Source organism: Gambusia affinis, linkage group LG14 (assembly GCF_019740435.1).
Source record: "Gambusia affinis linkage group LG14, SWU_Gaff_1.0, whole genome shotgun sequence".
NCBI lineage: Eukaryota > Metazoa > Chordata > Actinopteri > Cyprinodontiformes > Poeciliidae > Gambusia > Gambusia affinis.
This window is the reverse complement of record NC_057881.1, coordinates 1,707,903-1,735,477: the sequence shown is the minus strand read 5'-3', so window position 1 is coordinate 1,735,477 and position 27,575 is coordinate 1,707,903. Positions and strand designations below refer to the sequence as shown.

Sequence of the window (27,575 nt, the reverse complement as noted above, 5' to 3'; positions counted from 1 at the left end):
GACGATGAAAAAGATCCACAACATTAACAAAACAATCAAAGGGTGAAAAAGAAAAGACAAAAAAACAGGAACGGATTTCAAAAAAGGAAGTCCAAAAAAACGGGCGGGATCAAAGACTGAGACGGAAATATGGAAACACTAAAGGACACGAGAAACATTCACTGACTTGAGAACAATCAAAACTGACGTCTTTGAGATCAGAAGACGTCACCCAAACAGAAAAAGCCAAAACCTAAACTGTTCCGCTTCAAAAAAATTAATTCGCTTTACGCCAATTCTAAAAACCTTAACTGGAGTTTAACTTGAGATCTTTAATCTATCGCTCTGTTAGCAGGAGGAAAAATTAGAATTTCTGGATTTTCTCTGAGATTAAACGGTCTGGGACTCTGGAACTCCTTGACATCATGGATGAAGAGGGAGGATAAAATCTGCTCCAATATAACTGGGAATGATGGGAGGCTCACGACTGGTGATGTGCAGTCTGTGCGGGTCTCATGTTCCCGTTTTCCTGTAATTTTCAGAAAAATCAAAGTCTGACAGAATCAACACAAAGGTTTTACAGCTCTGAAAGAAACAGGCTGGCAGGAACAGTCATTCATTAGCTTTATTTCACTTGGATTACGTTTTACACAAGTCACTTCATGTTCTCACATTTAAAATAGGAAAAGCATCAGTTCCTGGGACTCTGTGTGCGCGTTTCCATAAAAAGACCCGGACAGGCTGCAGAATGTGGAATGGATGCAATGGTGGAAAACCAGCTCTCCCAGTAACCGAGTCGGACACAGAGGAGCTGCGTTATAAAAGGCCTTTTCAGACATCATTAACGGGAACAACGCAGGACGAGGATATTCACGCCTGGCTAGCCGCTAAGCAAACAGGTCAGAGGTCAAATGATACGCAAACAGATTAATCCACACCAAAACGTTAACATTTTGATCCTTTCAAACCTGTGAACAAACCACTTCCAAATAATCTATTTAAACTATGTCTTATGCTTTTGTTTTGTAGAGAAGTATTTTCAAAAATGACAGATATTAAAGGTCAGAAGATCGCTCAAATCTGGTTTTGTTTTGATCGTAACGCCCATTTGGGTCAGCTGGTTGTTATTACTCAGGTCAGATAGTGACCACTGATCAAACCTCTGGTTTATGGTCTTTATTAGTCAGTTAATCACATTTTTCTGCAGTTATTCATGAGCAGAATGAAAAAAAAATTAAAATAATCTGTTGGGCGGGTCAAACAGACAGTTCTGTTTGGTGCCAAAAACAAGAATTAATATCTTGTTTTATCTATTATTTTCTGGTATTTTTTATTTCTTTCTTTTCTTCATTACTATTTTTTTGCTATTTCTCAAAAGTACAGTAAGCCAAGATCTCACATTTACTGATTTGTGATCCCCAGAGGGATCCCACTAAGAATCCTTTAAGGAAACATGCAGCGTTTCTTACTGTTAAAATCAAAATAGATTAACAGGGAGTTTAAGTTTTTCTTTCCAAGCTGCTGTTTCTGCTCAAACTCAAAGGAGAGACAGTCAGGGTCATAAGTACGCTGCTTACTGTTGCTATGCTACAACGTTGCAGGTATTCAAATTGGACAAATTTAGGAGCTACGAATGAATACTGCAGATTTGATGGGGTAATGTGACCAACATTAGAACAGATTCTACGTCCTTTCACCTCCTATAAGACCTGCAGCTAAAGCCCTAAAGGGGTAGAAGCAATAGCTGTTTGTAAAGTCTGACAGCGCCCCCCACAGGTCGGATGATGTGACTCAGACTCATCGCTGGTTTTCCAGTAACTCAAAAGGAAGTGTGGCAGTGAGGCGATGATTGATACAAGCTGATAAAAGAAAACAAGATGAGGTAAAAAAGAAAAAGGAAAAGAAGAGAGGCAACAGATGGAGGATTTAAATTAAAAAAAGGGGGAATGTGCAGTGAGAGTTTCTCCCTCCGAACGCCGAGACTCGACAAGTTGAACTGTATGAAGAGAACTGTTCAGCTCTGCGGATTAAATTACCTTTTAAATGTGTGTGTGTGTGTGTGTGTGTGTATGTGTGTGTGTGTGTGTGAGGGTTCGCATGGCTGTTTCCTGCAGGAGAGCAGATCAGGGGTCAGAGGTCAGTGTCTCGGAGGGCGTCACAGTTGGAATGAGGTGAGGTCAAATCCGGGGCAAATACTTCTCAATAAATTCCCTTACAGCCAACATTTCCTGAAAGAGATCAGAACAGATTAATAATCAATTAATAAATAATAATCTCAGAGAAGTAAAAGCTTCTAATGTATATTCATTCTATTTCTATGCTTTCTGCCCTGAGCCAAGTATTATTTCACATTATATTTAGAATTTCTGGATTAACTTTCTGAATCATTTGAGAAAAGGTTTATTGTTTATTTTCACATGTTTGACTAAGCTAGTCAATCTATTGTTTCTGTCAACTCATTATTTATTTTACATTAACTGTTTTCTCCTAATTTAACTGACTGAACAAATTAAAGTTGTTTTCCATGTTTGACCAAGCTTGTGAAGCCGTTGGTGTATTTCAATGTGCTGTACTACTGCAGAGTTATCAAATTAATTTGTAATTCAGTACATTTGTGTTCAAAATAAACACAGACGGGTGTTCTTCTGTATCGGATCAGCTGATATTAAATCTTAGATATTGGTATCGGAGGTGAAAGAAGTAAATGGGTGCGTCCTCAGACTGCAATGAGATGCAGACGTACCTCAGGACAGGAGGAGTGCTGAACGCCTGGGTAGGTTTTAAAGGTGACCATCTGAGGGTTAACTATGTATTTGAGCTTCTCTGCCGTCATGGCGCCAAACTGCGCGGGCACCATCATGTCCATCTCTCCATGGCACTGCAGGATTGGGATGTTCTTGTTGCCGCTCGACGCCTGCAGGAACAGAAGACCCACAGTGGTTCTACCTGAGCAACAGAACCAGCGTAGAACGTGACGGGGCGGCTCCAGCCGGAGCCACGACGTACCGAAGGGAAACTCTTGTGAAGAGGGAGCCAGCAGCTGAGGGCCACCACACCGGCCAGCTGGTGCTGGCAGGTCAGAGCGGTGTATAAGGACAAAGCGCCACCCTGAGGTGGGGAGGAGGAACGACAGCAAAACGTTTACTACGAGCAGGTCTGGTTTAAGAACAAACACAGAATCAACGTGAGCCGCTATCTGACCTGAGAGAATCCACCGATGATTATACGGTGAGGAGGAATCCCGTTTCTGGCCTCGTGTTCGATTATGGCCTTAACTGGAGACAGAAACGAAACCATTCAGTGAAGGCAGAAAGGAAGGAGTCAAATTTAAACTTGTCAAAATAACACCAGAATTAAGAGAAACATCATATGAGAATAAAACTGTACAAGAATAAAGTCATAACATTACCTGAAGAAAGTTGCAATAATATATGTTGTACAAGAATAAAATAATAATAACATAAAAATAAAGTCGTAATATTACAAGACAAAAAGACATACTAGCATAAAGATACAATAATAGTCATAAAGCTTCCAAGCTAATGATTTCAGAGCAGAGCAGCCCTCCGCCACCACTTCCCCACTGAGCTCCTTCAGACTAGCCAGGAGCAATTAGCAAACACCTGGGGGAACTGCTGATCTCATGATAGGAGCTGCTGCTCAGTGAGAAATCAGAGAAGCCATGTTGGTATGACTTCCTGAGGCAGAGCTTTTAGAGAGACAAAGGACCAAGTTTCAAGAAATTAAATCAGAAAGTTACATTTATATTATGTCATATTTGACATATACTGTACATATATAAAAACTGAAGGTAACAAAGTTTCTTAATTGTGATATGAAAAGGCACTATGTGCCTGGGAAACACACAATACTCAATCTTTAAATCAGTAAACAAGGTTTCTGACCCATTTCTAAAACACCATCTGTCATTTACTGCCATAAGGAAAACTGCTCATTTCAACAAGTTCTGCACAACAAACTGTATCCATCAACACCAGCCTGGACTCTGTGATAATTCAGCCCATCACTTCATTATTATTATTATTATTATGATTGCTGCAGTGTTGTGGTGAGGTAATCTTCTTTCCACTGCTGACAGTTCCCCTGATTAAACTGCTGCAGTCGACCAATCAGATGCGTGGCAGAAAGCGCCACTTTGTGAGCTATTTCAGGCTGGCTTCAGGGGTGAATGTGGCTGTTTTGTTTCAAACGGCATGCTGCATTCAAACTCACTGTTTTCTGCAGCCTTTTTGATTCCGGCCTCGTCCTCTGGAGCGTCGGGGCTCAGGCCCATGAGGTCGAACCTGCGCACACAGAACCAGAGTCAAGAAAAGAAAAACACAACAACAGATCAATACTCACAATCGCACTATTGTCAAGGGCAACATGGGAGCCTATTGTGGTTTCCAGGGAAACAAAAGCAGCCAGTTTTGAGCTGAGAGGCGATGGCATTCATCAGAGCTACTCACCACGCGGGCATCAGGGACCTCATGTTGAGAGTGACGGGGATTTTAGGCCTGCGGGGGAAAAAGGCGTTAGGGGGGCAGAACAGCAGCTCAGGTGAGATAAACAGCAGCAGACTTACGCATGAGGGCAGATAAACTTGACATGAGGCAGCCGGATCCCTGTCAGAGAGTCGGCCCAGCCGTGCCTGATGGACAACAGGAAGCAGATAAAAAATAAATCCAACAACAAACAAACCAGGCTCATAAAAAAAAGAAAAAGGATTTTTACAGTTTTTTAAATTTGTACAGAGGTCTAACTGAGGAAAACACTGAATACATTTTAGACAAATTGACTCAAAGCCACAGTCAGGAGATGAAAATAATTCTCAAAGTACCAAAGGAAATTATTAGAGAATAAAAACATGTGAAGTGCTCACCCTGTGTCACCTAATCCATGAAGGAAGATCACCTGCAGCACAGACAAAAAACATCCTGAATCTCAAACTGTAACCTTTTAAGCTTTCTAGCAGATAAAACCACCAACACTGGATTGGACCTCGCCGACTAGCTGCAGGTGCCATTACTATGCATTGAATCATGTTCATCAATATCGCCATATTTATAACAATCATGAATCACGGGTAGTCTAGTTTTTGTCGCTTATTAAACCTATAGAATTTATGCCAAAGCAAAGGGAAAATGACATCAAAAAATAGGTCAAAACAATTCAGAATCATTCCTTTTCTGTCGCTCTCTGCGACGGCTTTACGCTACACCCAGAGCCGTTGCCCTGGCAACTGAATGACAACGGCACCGCCAGCCAACCGAGCACAGGTAACGTTCAAACAGGAACGCCTAAAAACACACAAATATTTCCCCCACACAAAAAATGGACATAAAACCCCCAAAACTGAACATCCAGTCCGTTACACTGTTATGTTTTCAAGTTCGGTGTTTATGTTGCGATTATTGATAAGTGTTTGAATGAACATGAGCGGTGGTTAATTAGCTAGTTTAAACACCTGATCTACTTTTTATCTGTCAGAAGAGAGTAGATGTGTGGGTCGCCTAACCGAAACACACCGAATTCCGTAGAGCATGTGTATGTTACGGTTGTCAAAGTTAAGCTAGCATGACTGACCTACTTTCCACTTTCTCCACATTTTTAATTAAAACTTTTTACTGACCAGTGAAATGCGACAGTCTTGGCTCTTGCTATCCAACTGTTGTAGTGTGGACAATTAATAGTAAAACATGGGATTTCTTTTTCATATTATTTGCGTGATTATATCATATTCTCGCCGCAGGAGTCTCGATTTATAGCATAGCGAGGCGCATGCGTGGCGAACGACAGTCACGTGATGTCCAATTCAGTAATAACAACGGAAAAAGTATGTCAATATTTGATTTATCTGAGTTTCCAGCTGCTCCTTGGTATCTGTACTTGCCAGTCCAGCAGAAAAAATGCTGAGCCAAGCAGAGTTCAGGATCATTAGGGTCGACTCACCGCCGCAGTCTCCTTCTGTGTCCCGGACACCGTCACAGCCTCGGCGAGCAGCGGCACAGACATGTTGTTGCCACACATACACTGTAGGGGGTGCTGTAATCAGGAGACGACATAAAGATCAGCCGCCTGCTGGTCAAACACTGGAGATACGTGAAACATCAGGAATCGTCATGATATATATCGGCATTAGCATCGATCTCTATTTGACGTTTTCTAATAAGTGAAACTGGGCCAATATTAATAATCAATGTTTATTTCCATCTTGTTGCCCTTCGTGTTTCTTGAGGGGATTGGTCATAAGACTTTTAAAGACTGTTATACATGTAATTTAAGGCTTGCATCATGACAGAAATGTACGAACTTCGTCCAGCCAACTGGCAATAAATTTGCACCCCATCATAGGCTCCAATCTGTCTCCACAGCATGATGATACCACCACCATGTATCAGGTGGGGAAACAACTAACCTCTCAGATCTTCAAAGAAGAGTTTTATTAATACAAAAGTTCAAATTACAGGACTGCATATCTTATTTAGATTGAATTTTTATTTAGGAGGATTAATGTAAAAGGGGCTGAATATAAAAAATGTTTTACATAATACATTATAATTTTATTTATGTTTAATTTTGCATTTGAAACGTGACAAAACAAGAAGGTTTCAGCAGTTAGGAAGTGCTTGGAAGTACTGAGAGATCAGGATGTTTTATGGTAAAAGCTCTAGGACGATGTGAGGACAGGAAGGAAGGAAAACAGCAAGGTGGATGGCGTGCTGCCTCATCAGTAAACAGACGACGAGGAGACGAAGGAATGTCCCAAACGCCAAGCTTAATGTTCAACCTTTCGCTGGTTAAATTCCATGGCTGCTCTGAAGCAGAACTGGAAACATGTGACTGGATAAATGAGTAATAGGTGAGCAATGAAAGAAGAAAGAAAGAGGAAGTGTTGGGAGATGAAAATCAAATGGCTTAAATTCTCAATTAGTTTCAAATCACTTGATCTGGAGATAAAATGTTTTTAATTCCTAATATTTAATTCATGGTGAATAGAGAGAACGCTTCCAGCAACTTTAGTTGACAAGAACAACATCCATTTATTTAAATCTTTTCAGCCGCAGCAAAAATACTAAACACAAAGAAAATGCTACACATATAATCCTTTAATCACCCGTCTGGTTACTTTCTGTCAAACAAAAGCAATTTTTTCTTTACTACATCAGCGCCCTAAAAGAACTATTCAACAGGTCTGTCGCAATAAGCAATTAATCGGTTAAAATAATTTTTCTCTTTTAAAAAAATTGGATGATAAAGTCTTGATCTGGTGTTTTGGTCTCAACTAATCTTTTTAAGGACAACTTTGTTTACAGAGACTTCATAATTTATTTTATTTGTTTTTTATTTATTTTGGATATTTAAAATGTCTTCCAGTTCTAGTTTGTTAGTTTTTGTTTAATGTTTATTGATCTTTGAGAATAAGTTCTTGCATTTCTATGTCATTTCCATATTTCTCAAAACAACATCATCATTTATCGCAATAACTTCTGGGACAATTTATTAAAAACTGTTATTTCGACAGGCCTAATTATTACAGTATATTAATGTAAATTCAGTTTTCAATATATGTTTTAACTTTTGTGCAGACCTACATACTTTATGCTAGTGTTAGATCTAAATTTCCCCATTGTGAGAAAATAAACCTTTCAAAATTAAAGTTTAAATATTTTAAGCTGAATTTAATTAAAAAGTGTGACAAAACTTGATAAAATATTTCATTTTAATCTCACCTGACTTAAACTACGCCTACATAATATTAAATCAACCTGTTCTTTATATTTGAACAGTTAAAAAGGCATCACATTTAAGCTTTGGTGAACAAATCCAGTCCGATTTAAACAGCAGAACGTTTGGCTCGGCTCCTAAAGAGGCAGAGTTCTGGTCCGAGACTCAGACTGAATAAAAACAAATAGAACTGAGTGACACAGGAAGAATGAAAGGGCTGTGAAAGTCTGAGGTTGTTAGCGTGAGCCGCGCTGGTCAGCAGATTCATGGCGTCTGTCGGCGCTGTGTGGGATTTCTCTAAGAAACATCGGATCGCTCTGAGCTTCTGGAGGAGGATGCTGGGTAAAAATAGCTTCAGCATCTGCTGGGATTCAGACTCTCAAACCGACCGGATCTGATGGACTTTCTGTTTGCTCCACAAAGTGCTTCATGTTTCAGCTGACATGTTTTTATCACCCTCTCGCTGGAAGGAGGATCAATTTTTGAATATTAGTTATATTTCATCAGAATCCCAGAGATAATTACAAATAATACGTGGATCGATTCATAAACTAGACAGATGTTTTTCATGTTTTCATCTGAGTGTCAACGGCGTTTCTACGCAATTTCTCCCTCCAAAATTCCAGGTTTTTCCAGACTCATATTATTCAGTCTTTCATATTCATCATTTTAAAATATAAATTAGTAACTTCAGTATAAATTTACTGTAGACATTTCTACAAGAACCAAGTTTTAAATAATAATTAAGTATTTGGCAAAAAGCAAAAACTGGAAAGGAGGAAGGAAATAAGCAAAGAATGCAAAAAACAAAGTAAGGAAAGGAGACGGAAAAACAAATCAGACGAGAGAGCAGAAAGAAAGAACTAAAGAGAAAGAAGGAAAAAGCAAAAAAAGAAAAGAGCAAAAGACAGATGGAAAGAGTGAAAGAAAGAACAAGAGGAAGAGAGAGTGAGAAAAAAGACAGGAAGAAAGTGAAAGAGCAAAAGAAAGGATGAAAGAAAGAAAAATAATTAATGGAAGAAAAAAGGTATTCATAATATTTAGGTAATGGAACAGTATTAAAGCTTGAAAACCCAAATAATTTCATTCTCTTATTTTCTGTTATCAAATAAAAATAGTTAATATAAAAAATTCAGTTTTCCAGACTGAACAGTAACACTGAGTGAAACTATAGCATCATGCAGAACAACCAGATAAAAACAGACTGTTGTGTTTATTTCTGGGTTAACAAGAGAGAAAGAAGCCTTCAGTCAGCCACTTATCGACCAGAGACCATTTCCAACAGGAAATCTGTGCAACTCTGAGCGAGGAAGAGCAAGAGAGTCACACTAAAGATAGGAGTGAAGTAGTAGGTTATTTAAGTAAAAGTGCAAAATATGAAAAATATTCATCTAAATGGAGGATAAATTAGCCAAATTAAGAAGAAAACGAGTCTGAAGACTGAATCTAAAACACATCAACAGGAAATGATGTAGAATTATGCAGAAGATGATCATTATTGGTTTTACTTTATCTCTAAATATATTAATTATTCTCACTGATGTGATTTAATCCAATGAACGCAGCAGAGATCAGAAAACCACGAGGTCTCTCCTTCCTGCGTGACTTCAATTACACTGAACAGAAAAACACAGCAGAGGTGCTGCAGTCAAACACTGATCCCAGATCAGCAGGAGGATCATCGATATGCGGCACATAGAGGCAGGTTTCCCCCATCTAGGGTCCGGGGGGCCCCTGCGACTCTTCCAGCAGCTCCTGGGGCCCCTGGCCTCACCATAAGCGAGTTAAAGGTGATTTTAATCTGATTTGAATAAGTTAGCATCGAAGGAGGAAACGGCTGTCGATGGGGCGCAGGAAAAATGAATGGCCGCAGTTCGGCTTAAATTCTCGTTGGAGGTGGAACACAAAGCCCCAACTGCCCCAAAAATCCACCCAGCCCCACTGCGGGCTTTAATCCCGCTTTATCTGCCGCACACACACATTGCTAAACCGGGTTAGCCAGAGGAAGATCCGCTACACACATACACACACAATATCGAGTGTATTGTCCTCTGCCGGTGCCTTCTCCCACCCCCCCCTCCGTCCCCAGGACCGGAACCATATTTAATTTTTGACCTCTTTTTTGACCAGCAGCACAGAAAACCCCTTAAACAATAAAATATATCATAAGATTCGTTTCGAACCAGAATAAAGCGTTTAAAAACACATCCGCGGCCCATTAGCCCGCTCAGATTCACACACTCACCGCTTGCTGTCCCAGTTCACGACGGGGCGGAACTTCCGGAACTCTGCGCACTGTAAGAGGAGGCGGGGCCTGGAAGTGACGTCACACACAACACACAGCCCACCTTTACGTTTTAGGGTTTTAATGCTTTATTAAAAAAACAAAACAAAAAAACAACAACTAAATATCGATTAAGAAACATTAACTAAATAAATAGAAACAACCCAGAAGAAACGGTCCGGTTCAGTGTATATTTTGGTCATTTGTCTTTCTGAAAAAAACAATAAAGAAAAATTAACAACATATATATATTTTTGTCTTAATTCATTTTTTTAACCACAAAACCGATCAAATAAATAAATAACCCAGAATAAACGGTCTGGCTCGGTGTACATGTTGATAATTTGTGTTTTTATTTGAAACAAATTAAAAAAAAATTCTTGTTGCATAATAAAAAAATATTTTTTCTTTTCACAACATAGGCATAAATGAGCAAAAACATAAAAAAAAAATACAAATCTAGCAAACTGTATTTGTGATATATTTTTATGGGTATTTTTTTAGAAAGCTCTCAATACGACCAATTTTCAACAGTGAAGTCACGGATCGAAGTTAAGAGATGTCAGAGAAAAAAATCTAAATTTTTAGTTTACTTGTTTTGGTCTATAAAAAGGAAAATTTTTGTCTGTATTTCATTTTTGTGGTCTCAAAATGAAACATTTCTTGGACTGAAATATAACAGGATTATTTTATTTTCGTCCGCTGTTTTTTGCAGTAGATCTAGTGCTTCTAGATCTATCAGAGCTTCACATTGTGGATCTTTGTGGATAAACTTAATCTGCTGAAGGATTTTTGCCAGTAACACCGACCTGACTCATTTACAGAAGACATAAACGTCCAGCAGGGGGCAGCAGCCACTTCTGGGTGCGTTAAAAAAATGAACAGAAAGGTCAACGTTTTGTAGCATCTTATTTATTTTTCAAGCATCAGAAAAGATGTAGAAAGGCTTCAGATCTTCATCGCCTTTCATGTACAGAAACACTGAATCAAGCAAAGCTGTTCATGATTTAAACCTGAAAACGTTCCCTGTTGCAGCAAATGATGAAGCCAGGCCGTCGTCATGGCAACCAAGATGTTCACCTAACAAATAACTAACCCTGTCCTCCTTCTTTCCTCGCTTTATTTAACAGCACAATTCATCCCAGAAGATATAAAAAAAAAGAAATTTCATGCATCTTTGCCAACGCTGTTGAGCATGTTGCCATGGAAACAATAGAAGCACGCCAGTTTTCAAGATTACAGCGCTCGCTCCCACTTGAACCCCTCCTCGCTGCCCAAATGCAGCGCTGGACTTCCTCTTTGACATTTAGACCTTCAGCAAACGGCGTTAAACTTCTTCCTCTTCTCCTCCAGTTCTCAGGAGATGAAGTTGGTCTGTGGGATGATGCTCTCTACTTTGTGATCCGCTGGGTTTGCTGCCGCCTCGTAGTTACAGATAGTCACTTCATGTCTGTGAGCCTTAGAGGGAACAGAGCAGAAAGACGGTAAACCAGCGGTGTCCAAACTGCGGCCCAGGGGCCGTTTGCAGTACTCGGAATGATTTCTGGCGGTCCTTGATCAGAATTCAAGAAGGCAGTGGACGCCGATACACATTTAAAAACAATGTTAGGGAGCAAATTTCACAAAACTGATGCCAGACCTTTCTAAGAAGATTCAGACAATTTAAAATCTTACCACGGAAAATGTAAGGTTTTTGTTTGGAATTTCATTTATTTTAATAGTAAAAAGGAACAACAAACATTCAGCAAGTATTACTAAATTTTGGACTCGGGCATGGCAAAATAAAATATATGTGAGCCACATCCTATTTTTGATGGTGAAAAGACAAAAAAAACAACATCCGCTTTTTTAATTAAAATGTTGAGTTTAGGTTTTCCAATTACATTAAAGAAGAAAAATACAAAGAATTCTCTGGCCCCCAGAATACTTAAAGCTCGACATTTTTGGGCACCATACGTTAAATCTGCAGATTCAGCAAAAAGATCTAAACTTCCTCCGATCAGAAGACGAGAACAGACAGATTTATGCCAGACAAACCTCTGAATATTCCCCTCTCAGGCCGATGTAGTACACCCGGGTGTTCTCGTCCCCAAAGTTTTTGGAGATGTGGATGGAGAGGTGATGGACGCTGGAGAAACGAGCAATCCTGCAAACGACAAGCGAAAGAAGGAAAAGTCAAAACGACGGCTTCCACAAAGGAAAAACAACTCCTGTGTGAACATTTAGCAGAGAAACGTTCATCCAAAACGAAGACAAACATCTTTAAAACCTCGGAGGAGGGTGAAAATTTTCATCATCTAACAGTGCAGTATATTCATTTCTCAAAAGAAATAAAGATAAAAAAAAATCTTTCATTAGCTGGAGATATCAAGGTTTATTTTGTTGGAAGCTTCATTTTCTCATATTAGAAAAATACATAAATCTTAAGATTCATTTTGACAAAATAGTTTCATTATAATTGTGTTATCTCAGAATATCTTGTTATATAAATATACTAAAATCTTATTAATTGTCTAAGGAGATAAGGAGATAACAAATTTGAGACTGGGTTTGTTTTTTCTCTTCTCTAAGTAATAAAATAAAAAAAGGCTTCCAACTTGATTTGATGGGATAATAGTTTCATCATCTTGTTAAATCCAAATTTTAAGACCCTGATTGTTTTTGTTTTATTATCTTGAGAATTTTGGATCTTGAATTCATTTTATTTCAATAACAGCTGAGCTAGCAGTTTAATACAAACTCAAAATATAGAATTCATGAACTTGATTAAGTTCAAACTGATTTATTATCTCAAAATCACCGTAGGTAACCTGGAAATTACTTTGCTTACCGAGGAATTTCTTTAAAAAGTCTGGAAGCATCTTTTCTTATTCATTCAGAGTTGGAAAATGCTAAATGAATAGATTCCATTTTTTAAAGGCAACATGGATATAACTGATAATAAGAAACTTACATTTAGCTAAAATAGTTTAATTTAAGGCTGCAGCTCCTCTGATTTCTAATGTTTCTGCTCAAAGTGACTGAAAACTGAAGTGTGACTCCTCACTTTGTGGGATACTCCAGCTCTGCTAGCGGGTCTCTGTTGAGTCTGAAGGCTTGGTCCGGTTCCCTGCCGGTGTCATCAAACGACATCTGAGGGATGTTTTTGTATCTGCAGACAACAGACAGTTCAGACGCAGAATCACAATGCTGCCACCTAGAGGGGGAGGGACGCAGCAGACTCACAGTCGTATCTCTGCTGGATGGGAGTCGTCGTTTTCTCCAGAGATGATAATCCCTTTCAGCTTCACGCTGCCGGTGAAACTGAAACAGACGAGATGGCGTCAGTCTGAGGACGCGGACAGACGAGAAGAGAAGCACCGAATGAAATTACATCCAGCGGGACTTCCGGGTGACGCTAAGGGCTAATACCGAGAACTTTAACCTATTCAAGTTTGCTGAGGAACAATATTTATAACTAAATACAGAAAAAAAGCTAAACGGATAAATTGCACACAGAAAGCAGAATGATGATGATTGTGATTGCGGGACTTACGGGATGTTGAACAGCAGCTCTTCATCCACATCACTCTCCACATACTAAAGGAAAACAAAAACATGGTCAGAAGCTTCTTTGTTTGGGATCTGCACAGTGAAGATTTTTACAGTCCCATTTTCAAATCATCAAGCTTCCATCCTTTTCTGGGTCTTTCCAGAAAAGGATGGAAAGACCCATTGCGCCTCCATTGCGCCAAAAGGAGGCGCAATGGAGGCACCTTAACCAGATTCAATCAGACCTCCGACTCTCTGAATTAGAAATCAGAGCAAATTTTACAAACAATCCTGAGAGCTCTTCATTTTGATGCATTAAACCAGTGGTTCCCAAAGTGTGGGGCGCGCCCCATGAAGGGGGAGGGTGGCTGAATAAAAAACAAAAAACAAAATAAAAAACGGTTACACAAAAGTGTTTCACTGTAAAAATGGTTTATAGTGTGTTTGGTTGCAACCTGAAATGTGTAATAAACTTCAGTGGAGTTTGAAAACAAAATATGTGTTTAGGTTTATGTCTGGTTGAACGATGTGTGTGCACAGTTGATTTTTTTTTTCTTTTTGTGGGGGATTGAAATTTTAAATGAGCGGAATAGAGCAGGAAGGCAATGGCCAGAACAAAAACTATTCACGCCTGTCCAGAAATTAATACATTATTTTATTTCTACTAAACGCTTATGTCAGGTCTTAGTTATGCGTAGTTTATTCTGTAAAAGGTGCTACTAGTCAAATATTTTATCGCGGGCTCACAGCCTGACTGCCGCTGGAGGAAAATACTCTGCCCCGTACCTTGTCTCGCAGTTTCCGCTGGTCCCACGGCTTGAACACCAGCCGTCCGTCTCCGTCCCTGCTCTCGTTCAGACACTGGAGCCTCTCCAGGTCGATGCGTTGATACAACCCGAACTCTACGCCTCTCTCTGCGGGCTCATGCTGCCCCTCCGACCCGCAGCTGTGGCTGTGTCCGTGACCGTGACCGGACATAGTGGACTCAAACGGTCGAACTCAGTGATAAACTGCAAACAAAATAATGAAGCTTTCCGAGTAAAACGGACTGTTTTATAAACGTGGAATCGGTCAGCAAGTTTCGTTTTGCAGCGTGAAGCGAACTAAGTTTAGCTTAAAGCGAGGCGAGGTTAACCCGACAGTTCAGATATGAGCTCTTCGAAATAAAAGCAGCAGCTTTCCCTTTGCAGTCATGAAACGGAATAAATAATATTTTCGAAAAACTATTAACATAATGTTAATCGGAGTTAATGCTCTTATGTTTCTATAACTTTATTCAAAGATTAACTCGGCTTTTTATCTTAATTTGTAAAGCCGTCAACATTTTATTTTGAAAATAACAGGGTCACAGGGAAATGTCAACCGGTATACTGTCGGAAGCTTTTTAGGAGGAGAGAAAACTGAGCTGATTGGCTCCCATCGGTAACCATCAAACGCTGCGACTGACGTAAAATGTTTACTAGGGTGTTGCAAAAATAATTAGGTTAAAACTAAGAAAATAGGCTTATATAGCGGAAAGGATAAGATAAACATCCGGATATAAAAGGTAGAGCATGAAATATATCTCGGAAGCCATTATCCAGTTAAAACAAATTTCTACATTTTTCCTCTCCATATCCGTGAGATCCATAAAATTGCTTACTTTAATTTCATAAAACCAAACCCAACACTTTCAGAGAAATTAAATTCTTCCTGCTGAAGTCCAGTGATGGAGTGAACTACATGAAGCCCTAATCAGACCATAAAAATGGAAAACGCACTTTATTAGGACTGATTGGCAGAATCTCCGAGGAGCCTTCTTCTCATTCTTCATTAAAGCTGACAGAACAGATTTCCGAAAGGTTTCCTTATTAATATCCATATCCCATATATTTCTACATAAAATCAGACATTTTCATTCAAAACAAGTTCCACACAGAGAGTTCGTCAGGGCAAAAGTAAATTTTAATAAAAATGACCACATAACATTTATTAAAATCTAATAAAATTACAGTTTTCCATCTACTGGAGCCCGTGTTGCAGGGAAGGTACCAGGTCCCATTTCTGAAAATAAATACATCTCATGGTGATGGAGGGCTGAAGCCGCAGACGTCCTATGAACTTCCCTCATTAGAAACAGTTTGTCACAGTGAAGCAAACAGAAACAGACTTCCAGCAGGAGGAGAACAGGACCTGAAGCCACAGCAGAGGTAAAAATAAGACAGCAGGGTGTGTGTTTCTGCTTACAGTTCAGCCCTCCTCCCTAGACACACACTGAAACATCACCAGGAATCACAGGATCACATCTGAACGGCTCGGTTTCCTAACAACAGCTCCTCCAGCGGCCATGAAGCGACCAGCGGGAAGGTTTAGTGTCATTTGGTCAGAAAGGAAAAGCAACGAGAGCTCATTCAATCAAAAGTACCTTAAAAAGAAAAAGTTCAACTTGTTTTCTTTGAAGAGACTAAGCAGGTGTCTGATCCACTTGCCATTTGTTGGCTTAGCACAAAGACTGGAAACAGATGGAAACTGCTAGCCTGACACTTTTAAAATTCATCTTTCTCTTCTGTACGCAACATGACAGATGTGTCTCTGTGTGGCCAGAGGTGGACTGTTACCCATATATTTATAATAATGTTTGAATTCACAGTATTATTTTGGTAGATTGATGATCTTGAACCAGAGAAAAGTCGGGCTCATCTCAAGATGCTCAATGTTTCTCTCCTGTTTTTTAAAATACTTCAAAACATAAAAAATTCCACTGATGAGTGAGTGAGCAGCAGAGAGCCAGGAAAATAAAAAACCTGTAGGATTTCCTGTTTGCAGGTGCGTTTTCCTAACATACGGTTGTCCAGATGAGTCAGACAGCTGCAACCTTCATAAGGCTGATTTTTAAATCAAAGTTTTGTGCAATCTGTGCTGGAAAGTTTAGCTGCTTCCAAACAGGAAACTGGTTTTCTTTAATGAGCCAGTCCTCCAAGGAAACCAGACTTTCTTCTACACCTTTAGACATAAGTTCTTCTAAGACCCTTTATGATCCAGTTCTTGTTCTTCGTCTCTGGGAATATTATAAAAAGTGGTTAAATTCCTCTGATGGTAAGAGGAAACCAAAGAAGAAGAGTTGGGCCAAGCAGCAGATAAAAAAAACTCTTTCAGCAAACAGCTCTCTGGGAACCAGACAGTTTTCCTAAAGCATTTTTACTAATTAATAAAATATGAGATAAATCTTGACAGGCTGCTGGTAACAGAGCTCTTCAGCAGATCATCTGTCTTCAAATTATAATTTTAAATAAGATTTTTAAAATAGGTTGACACTGAAGTTTAAGATTAAAAAACCCTTAAAACGGGTCATTTTGCTCTTTAAGCCTCTCATATCGTTCCAGTTTGTCCTTTTTAAAAAAGATGATTCCAGATATGAGTCGGAGTGGACCGCCGCAGGACGTTTGGTTCCACAGAGACAACTGGACTCCTGTTCTCCACAACCTCATCCAATAAATACCGTCTACCAACAGGACGTTCATTTGCTTCTACCAGGCGGGCCAGCTGGTCCAGACAGAGATCAGAACCACAATAATGCAAATAGGGAGTTGGGATAAAATAAATGAAATCATATTTCTCAGTATTAATCTCTATAAATCATGATTTTTCTGCAGTAAAACATGATTTTCTGAAAGTCACCCAGATCGAACCCAAAGAGCTGGTTCCAGCCGGTGCCGATTCTGTTCACATCTACAAACCGACGCTTCTCTGATTCCACGTTTGTTTCTAGTTTTTGTGCTCAGCTCAGAAAAGCAGAACCATCTAACATCTACAGTTCCCAAACGGTGAAACGTTCCAGCGGCTAAAGATGTCCACCTGTGTCTGTGTGCCGTCGGCGCCGGAGGGAAATACTGAAAAAGCTGCAGAAACGAAGCCGTGTTCTCAGCAGTACCGTGAAGTTCATGCCGTGTGTATCTGGAGGAAAAAAGCAGCTAAAAATTAAATTAAAACCTTCCTTCGGATTCTGGCAGACTACCGGCGGGAGAATCGGTTCTTGAACGCTTTGATGGTTTTGGCCATCATGGGGGCGATTTCTGCAACAGCAACAAGTTCAGGAGAGTTAAACACAAACAGAACTACACATAAACTTCAACACACCCGATTAAAATCAGAACAAACTCACTTTTGACTTGTGGCTTTTCCCGGCTGGGATGAACAGTTCCTCCTCCAGGTGGCGCTGAAGAGCGAGACGAACCGGCTGGAGAGCTGAAATGTGAAGAGGAGTGGCTGGAGTCACCAGCAAAGTCAGAGGATGCTGGTTTTATTCTGAAAGAGACAAAGAAAAGAGACTTAACTGAGATGCAGTTGAAACAAAACTGTTGTTTGCTCCCAATGTGGGACAATTTATCATCTACAGTATTTATTACAGTGACAGATCTAATCAGGACCTCGGAGTAAAAGCTCCCCCTGGTGGCCATTCAAATAAGAACCTCCTCTGACAAACCGATCAACATCTTGATGAGAGGAAAATGCTCAAATCTATCAGAAAATCTGTCAGCTATCAATGTAAAGTGATAAATCTGACATCTGGTCATGAGAAACTCACTTGATGGGGGAAGCAGCTGCCGTGGAGGCCGATGACGAACTGCTGGAGGTTCCAAACTTCTCCTGGCGGCGGCGGACGTCCCGAGGCGGCTTGGCCACTGAGTTCACGAACGCCAACTTAACCTGCCGTCCTGCGGGACACAGCGCTCGGGATCTCAGTTCCCATCGGGAGATCAGACATCACAGCGCGACTCGGGTGAAGCCCCGCCTACCTTTGGGTTTGTTGGCGTGGGCAGAGCTGATGTTGTGGGTGAGCAACCTGAGCCGCTCCTCGCGCTCGTCATGCAGCCGCAGGTACATCTCCCTCCACGACTCGAACTCCTGGGGAGACTCGCGCTTGAAGTCCCGCCGGCAGTGACGCTTCCAGAGCTCGTCTGAGTCCTCAGTGAAGCACTGAGGGAGGAGAGAGCAGAAACTCTCAGCCTCACAACAACCCTGAAACTTTAAACTTTAAAGGGGACCTGTTACGCAAAATTCACACTTTGCACATTCTTACATTTCCATTTTCTTTTCCACTGCTTCTAAAAACAACCTAATCAACGCCCAGCCTCTTTTGGTAATAAGTCAAAGTTTTTTGGTGTCTGGAGAATGAGTCGTTTCAAAAACCTCCAGAATGTAACGTCGCAAACGAGCAGGCACTGACAGTTACCTAGCAACCCCAGTAGAGTTCTCTCCCATTACCTAGCAACCAAACTGAGCCCCAGCACTTGTGGTCAGCTGGTTTTAGTGATGTATTCACTGCACAACGGCTGATGGGAAAACCAGGTGTTTTGTTGTTGACTTACCATCCAGAAAGCACTTGCTGTATTTTGGCTGGTTGTGCAGGAGACTCTACTAACGCTTTTCAAACATGTACGGTTGTGTAATTGCAGCCATTTTCACGTGAGTGTAAATGTTGAGTTGGGGGGCGTGGCCAGCAGCAGCTTGTTAGGATTTAAAGTGACAGAGGCCCTAAAACAACTCAAAATACGCAGAACTCACTAAACTAAAATCTTATTTTGTGCAAACAAAATATTTGATCACCCAGAGATCTGTCCTACACTGCAAAAACTGAAATCTAAGTAAGATTAAATATCTTAAATTAAGGAGATTTATGCTTGTTTTCTTTCTGACAAGATGTTTTTATGTTAGAATATTGTTCTAATTTTAAATGTTTTTGTACTTAATTATCTCAGTAATATATGAGACTTGACACTAAGAAAATATTAGTTATTATGAGTAAATATATAGTAGAAACTAGAATATCAATATTTACAAAGCAAACTTCAAGCTGTTCAAGGAAGCATCATATTTCACCTCAGAGGTTCGGACTAACCTGGTTGCTCTGCTCGATCCGGTACAGCTGCTCAGGAGTGCATCGCTCCAGAACCGGCTCCAGGATCTCGAAGGGGACTCCGCCCACTTCGGCGATGGCTGGGAGGAGAACAAAGAAACACTAAATAAAAACCTGCAGCAGCCTCTGGTTCAGAACGGCTGGAGCAGAACTCACAGTCGATGTTGTTCTGCAGAACCCGGATGCACTGCTCATACAGGGTCATCATCCTGGGCAGGTAGGACGACTTCGACCCCGAGTAGACCACCATCTTGGAGTTGAAGCGCTTCCCGGTGAAGCCTGCGTCCTCCTCGTCGTTGCACACGGGAACTGGAAGTGAAAACAGCGAAACTGGACCTGAGCCAGAGAAACCCGAAACTACTGCAGGAGTTTCAACCTGAGGAAACCTTCAGGAGGTTCGTCTGCAACATTAAACCATTACAAACATCCAAACTGATGGAACCAGAACAGAAAGAGGCTGAATGCAGAAAAAAGCAGCGTTCAAACACACCCCAGCAAAATTCAAACCTTTCAAGGTAACTTTTCAAACTTTACCAGCACAATGCTTTCTAGATAAAAACAGTAGACATAAACTAAGAAAAGTAGTTTCAATTCACTATTGAATGACAAAATGTATTACTATTATTAGTATTTATAGTGTTTTACATTCTACAGCAGTAAATAAACTAAAATATAATTATTTTTTAAAGTTTCTCTCATACAGCCTATATTCCTGACGGGTCCACGAACAAAACGAAACTTTTACAAAAGAAATCCTCCACTTTCAATAACACTGTTTAGCATTTAAGATAAACATCAAGCTTTACTTCAAACACACAGATCAATGAGTCACTGATCCATTGGAAATATATCCATTACACTGAACTAACCCAAATGAATCATGTTAAATTAAATGAGCTTCCTGCTCAAATGAAATGTTTAAACACAAAATACACAAAAAAGGTCAAAGCAATATAAAAATAATAAAATTAGAAAGTTTCCAATTTATCTCTAGTAAATAGAGATAATTGAAATACTTCTAACTGAACTAAAACAAGTTTATCTTGATTTAATTTCAGCAAGTGAGAAAAAAATATTTCTGTCTTTTCTAAAAATATTTGATTTCAAATATCAATAACAAATTTCAGCTTTGAATCAAGTGTTATGTTGCACTTATTACAAAACTGTGCAGTTTGAATATCAAACACTTTCAAGGACTTTAGGCAGAAATCAAGCACTTTCCAAACCTTGAAAACACTGACCTGAAATTGAAACATTTTCAAGGATTTCAAGAACCCACACAACCTCTGAGCAAGTTATGAAAACATTTTGTTTCTGCAGGAATGTTGCTCCATATCCATCAAACTGGAATTATAACATTATTACATCTAACAACTGCATGAAAATCAAAGTTTATAAAGCAAGCACATCAAAATGACAAACAAATGTGTTTTAGAGTGAAAATATGCTTAATTCTGGCTGATTCATTTTTAGTTTTAGTAAGATTTATTAAGTTTTTGTATTGATTCAGATACTTCTACATATATTTTTGTTATTATTCTAAGCAAATGTTGGATTTTACTGAATAACTATTCTTCTAATTGAAGTTTCTTCTATTTAAAATGTCATTTTTTTATATTTCTGGAATAGTTTTCCAGGAATATTTCCATTTTTGCTGTTTAAAATTGTATTTCTTTGCCCTTTTTTCACAGTAAGGTACCAGCTGTCACCTTTGCGCCGCTGAGGGGACAGCGGCGTGTCGATGGAGGGCAGAGGTCTGTAGTTGGGCTGGATCGCTGGGAGCGGGATGTCTGGGAGCGTTGGAAGAGCCTCCACAACCTGCACGGAAAAAAGAGAACTTAAAAATACAATCTAGGATTCTTTCATTTGGTTTCTGTTCTTTTTTGCTCTCTTTCCTTTTTAAAAAAGAAATTACAGAAAATATTTTCAAAAAGTGGCTTTTATTTAAATGATCTCTTCTTTGATCTGTATGATGGAGTATTGTACAAACTGGGCTTCTATGAGTTTTGTTTAATTATGAAAACACAGTGATAAAATCATTTTTAATAGGGAAACATTTTTATCAGGATCTGACACGTCCAGCTCAGGTCAACTGGTTTTGTCTCCAGAAACGTTCCTGATCATTTCAAAGTCCTGTTACTGATAATAATTTGATGCTGATATATCAAAAGTATTTTTATTAAGTATTAAGTCCAAAGGAGAACTTCACAGGATGCTCAACATTTCTCACTGAATTTTTGTATTATTTTCCGTGTTGAGTGTTTTTTCTCCTGATATTAACATGCATTCTGGTCTTATTACAACTTTAAATTGGAAACATTATGACTTTTTTCTTGTATTATTTCACTTCTTCTGACTTAAGACAATGTTTTTGTAATATTATAACTTTATTATCATAATATTATGAATTAAAATATATATATATATATATATTAAACAGAAGAAGAAGCTTTCACATATGATTTGATCTGAAGATTTCTCACCCGTTTGCGTTTCTCTGGTTTGGCTTCTGAAGACCTGGAGTCGGAGTGACTCCGTTTGGAGCTCTGAGATCCGTTGGCTTTATTAGATTTAGAGGAAGAGGAGGAAGAGGAGGCCGTCGTTCTGTTCTGACGTGACGACGAACCGGAGGAGGACTGAGACGGTCTGCTGTGAGAAGAGGACGACGGCTGCTGCTTCTTCTTCTTCTTGACAGGAGTCGGCGCGTCGTACGTGAGGAACGACTCGAAGGACATGGTGTGCGCCTCGAAGTCATCGTCGTCTTCCTTGGAGGGGGGGTCCTTCGGTGGTCGGGGTCGACCTGGTGACGGAATGGTCAGGAGAAAAACGTCAACAACAAGCAACAGTTTCAGAAAAATAACGAGACAAAATGGAAGCAACGCAGTTTAAGTTTTCATTTTAAGTCAAAAATCACATGAATAAACGGAGCCGAGGTGGCGGGACGTAGCAGCTGCAGGGAACTCTGAAGCCGCTTAGCGACATCTAGTGGTTCAGAGCAGAAACTGCACCTGGTTTCATCTGCTTTCCATCATTATTTACTAGAACAGAGAGAATCGTCTGGCTCAGGTAAATTAAAGACTATTTATAATAATAAAGTAATAAAAGTAATAATTTAAATATTCAAATTCAAAATATATACATATAAATTGTCCAAATTATGTTTTATTTTGTACCTTTGTCACTAAATATAGTTACTATCAATAATAATCTAGATAGTTCATTATTACAAGAACATAATGATAATAATAATATGAATTATTAGTATTGTTATTTAATAAAACTAATGAACTCAAATGTTAATTGTTAATTATGTCTAATAATTTTTGTATTTTGGTACCAAATGATTAAAACTAAATCGATAAATAAAGACTATTTATAATAATAAAGTAATAAAAGTAATAATTTAAATATTCAAATTCAAAATATATACATATATTTAGTCCTATTGCCATTTTGTTTTAAGCAGCTTTGGCACTAAATATAGTTACTATCAATAATAATCTAGATAGTTCATTATTACAAGAACATAATGATAATAATAATATGAATTATTAGTATTGTTATTTAATAAAACTAATTAACTCAAATGTTAATTGTTAATTATGTCTAATAATTTTTGTATTTTGGTACCAAATGATTAAAACTAAATCGATAAATGAATGAATAAATAGTTTTCCACAGTGCGGTGTTATTAATCACACTGTCAGATAAACGTTGCTGGTTTATCCGTCACCGCGGCGACGGCTCACAGAACCGATGAGTCAGCAGTTCTGAGGAAACTGTTTGGGACTTCCTGTCAGCAAACCTGATGATCCTCTGGAACAGGAAGTTCTCTAACTCAAAGTGTTTGCCTGGGTAATCATCTCTCTCAGGTTAAATGTGTCGGGTCAGAACCGGCCCAGACTCACCGTCCTCTCCTCCTTTCTTCTTCTCTTCCTTCTTGGTGTCGTGCGCCGTCGACTTCCTGCTGTGCTTCTTCATTGGTGGATCTCCTTACGGGGAGGAGGAAGAGGAGCAGGAGGAAGAGGAGGAGGGCTCGGCTCCGGCTCGTATTCCTCTGACTCGTAGCCGCCTCGCTGCGGGGGGCTGAACTGCTGCTGCTGAGGAGGAGAGAGGGAGTAGTTTAAGTGGTACACCATCTCCTCCTCCTCCTCCTCCTCTTCCTCCACGTAGGAGCGCTGTTCCTCAGGGGACGGCTCTCTGTAGGACCTGTGGTGGGACTGGGGAGCTGGTTTCTGGTGACTGTTGGGTCTGAGGAGAAACCACAGAAAAAAATTAACCTAAAACACATCATCATTATTATTATTATTTAATAAACATCTAAATAATTTCTCAATATTTTTATTGAATAATTTATGTATTTTTGTGCCATCTGATTATTAAAAATAAAATAATAAAATTATATATTTTGAAAATTATCTCTATATAGATATTTTTTAATTTATCAAAAAACAAAAATTGTTATATACATATAAAATAATAACAAAAAATACATATTCTATTTATTATCAGTTAAAAATAAAATGTATTATATATATGTTTTTCTTTTTTACGAATGTACTGCCGCTATGAATTTTGTACTGTGATGTATAATAAATAAATTATATAAAAAGATAAGTTACGTAATAAATTAATTATTTTCAGTTTTCCATAGCTGTAGAGAAACAGAGGAAATGAACCTTGAACGCATCACCATTGGCTCCAGTGGTTCATATTAACCTGACATGAGAAAGTAAGTGCACCCTCAGGTCCTCTCTGGATGCTCTTAATCAGTGTAAATAAAGACGTGCATCGTAGATTTTACACATGATAATAACCTCAATCAGTCCCTGGATCAACTTTTTCTTTAACCAAACACAGAAACCAGGAGACCTGACAACTAATGATTTGATGCTGTTTGTGTGTTTAGGTGCTACCTGTCTGTAGTCTGAGGAACCAGTTTCTTCCACTTGGCTACCAGGCTTTTCGCCAGCTCTCCTGCATAGTCATGTTTCCTGAAGGAGTTCACAGTTTTGCCCACTCCAGTTCTCTGTGGGATGACAGAAATATGGAGATTAGCAGGAAAACACGGCGCTACGTTGGCGCTACGTGTTACTGTTAGCAGCTGGGAGTCAAACTGGGTTTTAATAGACTGGAAACCCATTCCAGCCTGAAGGTGAACATGTTTTCCCTGAATAAAACTCTAAAGAGAGCAGAACTTACCACCAGTATGTCCACAGTCATCTGCACTTCTCCCAGTCTCTTGAGAGCCTTCAGTAACTGGAAAACAAACAGTTTAAAGTTTAAAGATCTGATCTAATCAAGAGGAGCAGATAAGTAAACCGACTCCTATTCATGCTTGCTTTGAATTTACTTCCTCAAAGAAACATTTAATTTGTTAACTTTTTATTAAAAACCATAGAAACCCGAGAAATGGTCAACAACAATGTCTCCATAATGCTGGACACCTTAAGATGTGCGGAACAAAATGACGGCAGAACCTTGCCAAAGCTCTGTGTCTTCAATCCCAGAGCAACTTTAAGTGTTGTGACTAAGAAAACTTTTTCTGGAACATATTTGAGCTAAAAATTTAGGAATGTAAGGGAATTAAGTCATGGGATAAAGGCGATGACACCAAAAACTCAAATATATTTGGTTTGTGTTGTATGAATGGGAAAAAAATTTGTTATATATAATTATTGTGTTTTTTAAAGTAAGTGCACCCTCAGGTCCTCTCTGGATGCTCTTAATCAGTGTAAATAAAGACGTGTGGATAAAATCAGTTAAACTGGGTGAAATTATCTGGGTTTACTGGTTATTCAGGTCCTTAAACGCCTCTTCTGGTCCCCGAACGCATCTCTTTGTTAAAACAAAGAGGAGCTCAGTCAGCTTCAGCTTAGCTCTGCGCTTCTCGGTCTTCCTCCCACAGAATGCGGTGTTTAACCCGCAGCTGTGGCCCGGCTCCAGGGAACCAGGGCAGGGGGAAACATTCAGGCCTTCAGCTGGAGATCGGACTCCTCTGACCGGACTGACGGCGGCTAGCTTAGCGGCTAACATCTGCTCTAACTGGAGCGTTCCGGTATTGGACCGGTTCCGTTTGATTTTGATCAGTTAGTTTTTCATCAGTGTCTCGCAGTGAAGCGACCAGCCACCGAACCAGGCTAACATGGCTCCGTGTGGGTGAAAACTTCAGTTAAATGGGCCAGTATGAACAAGTTGAAGCTCAGTAAATATAGTGACGTCTCTGCGATGCATTCACAAAATGTCGGAAATCTTGACGCTATTACGGTAGATTTCCTATTACCATGTAACAAATACACAATAAGCTCGCTAAATTCTAATATTAATGTTTTTTTAATTTATTTAATTTAAGTTTTAACAACTATTTGGGTATTTGAACAATAAAAATCAAATGTTAATATAAAAATTAAAACAATATTTAATGCAAATAAAATCAAGATATACACACCGACTTCAGATGGTTTAAGTTTAAAAAAAATAAAAGACTAAACAGAAAAAAATTGTTTTGCTAAGTTTAAATAATATGAATAAAATAAATTTTATAAAGATTTGTTTTTATATAGCACTCAATAAGAAAAATAAGACATTTAATTAACTTATTAATCAAAGAATACTAAATGTGGTGGATTTTATTGTAGTTTGACTGTTTTGGAATCTAATCTGTCTGCACCTGGATTTGATTAAAATTGTTTTAAATTCTAAAGTAAAAGAGGAAACTGAAACCATCATTAATCCTTAAAGATGCTTCAGGTTTCATGTGGAAAAACATCAGTTCTGACTGATTGGTGGACATTTCCTGCCTCATTCGGACAAACCATGACCCTCTCACGTAAACTGCAGGATTTCTTTGGGTGTTGTCACTCAGGAGTTGCTTACATACCTGTTTTGGTCACATTATTCATCTGTTAAAACCCCAACCCTTCAATTAAAACCCCTGTGAAACCAGAACACTGCCATTACCATACATCTATCTATAGAAACAAGTATTTGCTGAGAGAAATAAATTGTTTAAATCTGTCCTGTTCTATTGTCAACTTGTCTGGAATTTACCGTTCATGAAAAATCTGAGTAATCTTTAAAATATTCCTAATATTCCGGTGCAATTAAACGTTTCACAGTAGTAGCCGTGAGTTTTATCATAAATGATCTAAAATATTCTGTCATGTCGCACAAAAAAGGAGCCATTTATGATTAGAACATGTAATAAAAACAATTCTATATATATATACCTTTGTGATACTTTTAACAACTATAAACACAACTGTAAACCACAACTGTCAAATTTCATTTAAAGGAATCCTAAAGCCGGAGCCAGACGGCAGTCCCTGAACGCATCATTTAAGAAAACGGTTACGACTCTCGCTAAGCTGCCGTGTCCGAACGTCTGTGACGTTTCTCGGCTTAAGACGGTTCTCGGGACTCGGTGGTTCAAAATCATGGCGCCCGGTTGTCTCGGACTGGGTGACTGGTTTACCTTTCGGGGCTCCGGGTTGTCTTGTATCCGGGACTGAAGTCGCTCCACTGTTTCCAGCAGCTGATCCGCCATGGCTGCTGCTGGTGGTTTTGCTGCTGTTGCTGCTGGTACCCTGTCCCCCGGAAACTGTTTCAGGATCCGGGCTGAGCAGAGCGACACAGCCGGGGAGGAGTTCCGCTGCTTCAACACGCTGCCGCAAAACATCCAATAGAAAGAAAAAACACCAACAAACATGAAGTAAACGCAGCTTTTCTGTAATAAAACAGAAAACTGTAGAGGGTGAAGATGGAGGATCGTTAACTCCGTAGAACAGATAGTATAAAAGAGACCTGTTAATACAAAAAACTAAAACAAAACAAAAAACAGCTTCAAAAATAACTGCAGATATTTAATTATTAAGAATGCCGCGAGCTCACATATTTATTCATCAATTCATTTATACATTCACTCATTCATTTATTACACGTGCTTCAACTGTGCTTGTTTTTTAATTTATTGAATATTTGAACCATTTTTTTATTGGACATGAACATTTATAGATTTTTTTCTAATAATCTATAACTTTTTTCTATTCTCTATCTAGCAAAAAAAGTTAAATTTGATGCAGAAAATTTATTAATTTATTGACTTATTTAATGATTTATCCATAAAACTGGCCTTGATTGGCCTCTTTTTAAAATATA

General features: G+C 39.0%; 3 protein-coding genes across 4 annotated transcripts; all 3 read right to left on the bottom strand.

Annotated features, from left to right (window-relative positions):
- Nucleotides 1-586: 586 nt before the first annotated feature.
- lypla2 (lysophospholipase 2) lies at nt 587-10,056 on the bottom strand. Of its 2 annotated transcripts, XM_044137684.1 has the most exons (10): nt 9,953-10,056; nt 5,932-6,024; nt 4,862-4,893; nt 4,565-4,630; nt 4,449-4,496; nt 4,213-4,283; nt 3,181-3,254; nt 2,986-3,087; nt 2,723-2,893; nt 587-2,207 (listed from the first exon to the last, which is right to left on the bottom strand). In XM_044137684.1, the coding sequence occupies exons 2-10, from the start codon at nt 6,007-6,009 to the stop codon at nt 2,157-2,159; spliced, it is 693 nt and encodes a 230-aa protein (XP_043993619.1). In that variant the 5' UTR covers nt 6,010-6,024; nt 9,953-10,056; the 3' UTR covers nt 587-2,156. The 2 variants fall into 2 exon arrangements, with proteins under 2 accessions (XP_043993619.1, XP_043993620.1); XM_044137685.1 differs by lacking the exons at nt 5,932-6,024; nt 9,953-10,056 and adding an exon at nt 5,612-5,739.
- An 831-nt stretch (nt 10,057-10,887) lies between these two features.
- pithd1 (PITH (C-terminal proteasome-interacting domain of thioredoxin-like) domain containing 1) lies at nt 10,888-14,646 on the bottom strand. Its single transcript, XM_044137679.1, has 6 exons — nt 14,309-14,646; nt 13,527-13,570; nt 13,217-13,294; nt 13,038-13,142; nt 12,029-12,137; nt 10,888-11,449 (listed from the first exon to the last, which is right to left on the bottom strand). The coding sequence occupies exons 1-6, from the start codon at nt 14,498-14,500 to the stop codon at nt 11,348-11,350; spliced, it is 630 nt and encodes a 209-aa protein (XP_043993614.1). The 5' UTR covers nt 14,501-14,646; the 3' UTR covers nt 10,888-11,347.
- Nucleotides 14,647-15,448: 802 nt separating this feature from the next.
- On the bottom strand, nt 15,449-27,206 carry eloa (elongin A). Its single transcript, XM_044137678.1, is given in 13 exon segments — nt 15,449-17,574; nt 17,664-17,806; nt 18,087-18,216; nt 18,298-18,478; nt 19,401-19,498; nt 19,575-19,727; nt 21,128-21,236; nt 21,902-22,218; nt 23,327-23,407; nt 23,410-23,669; nt 24,335-24,447; nt 24,621-24,677; nt 26,893-27,206. Coding segments are annotated over 13 exon segments (1,938 nt in total). The 5' UTR covers nt 27,127-27,206; the 3' UTR covers nt 15,449-17,512.
- Nucleotides 27,207-27,575: the final 369 nt, after the last annotated feature.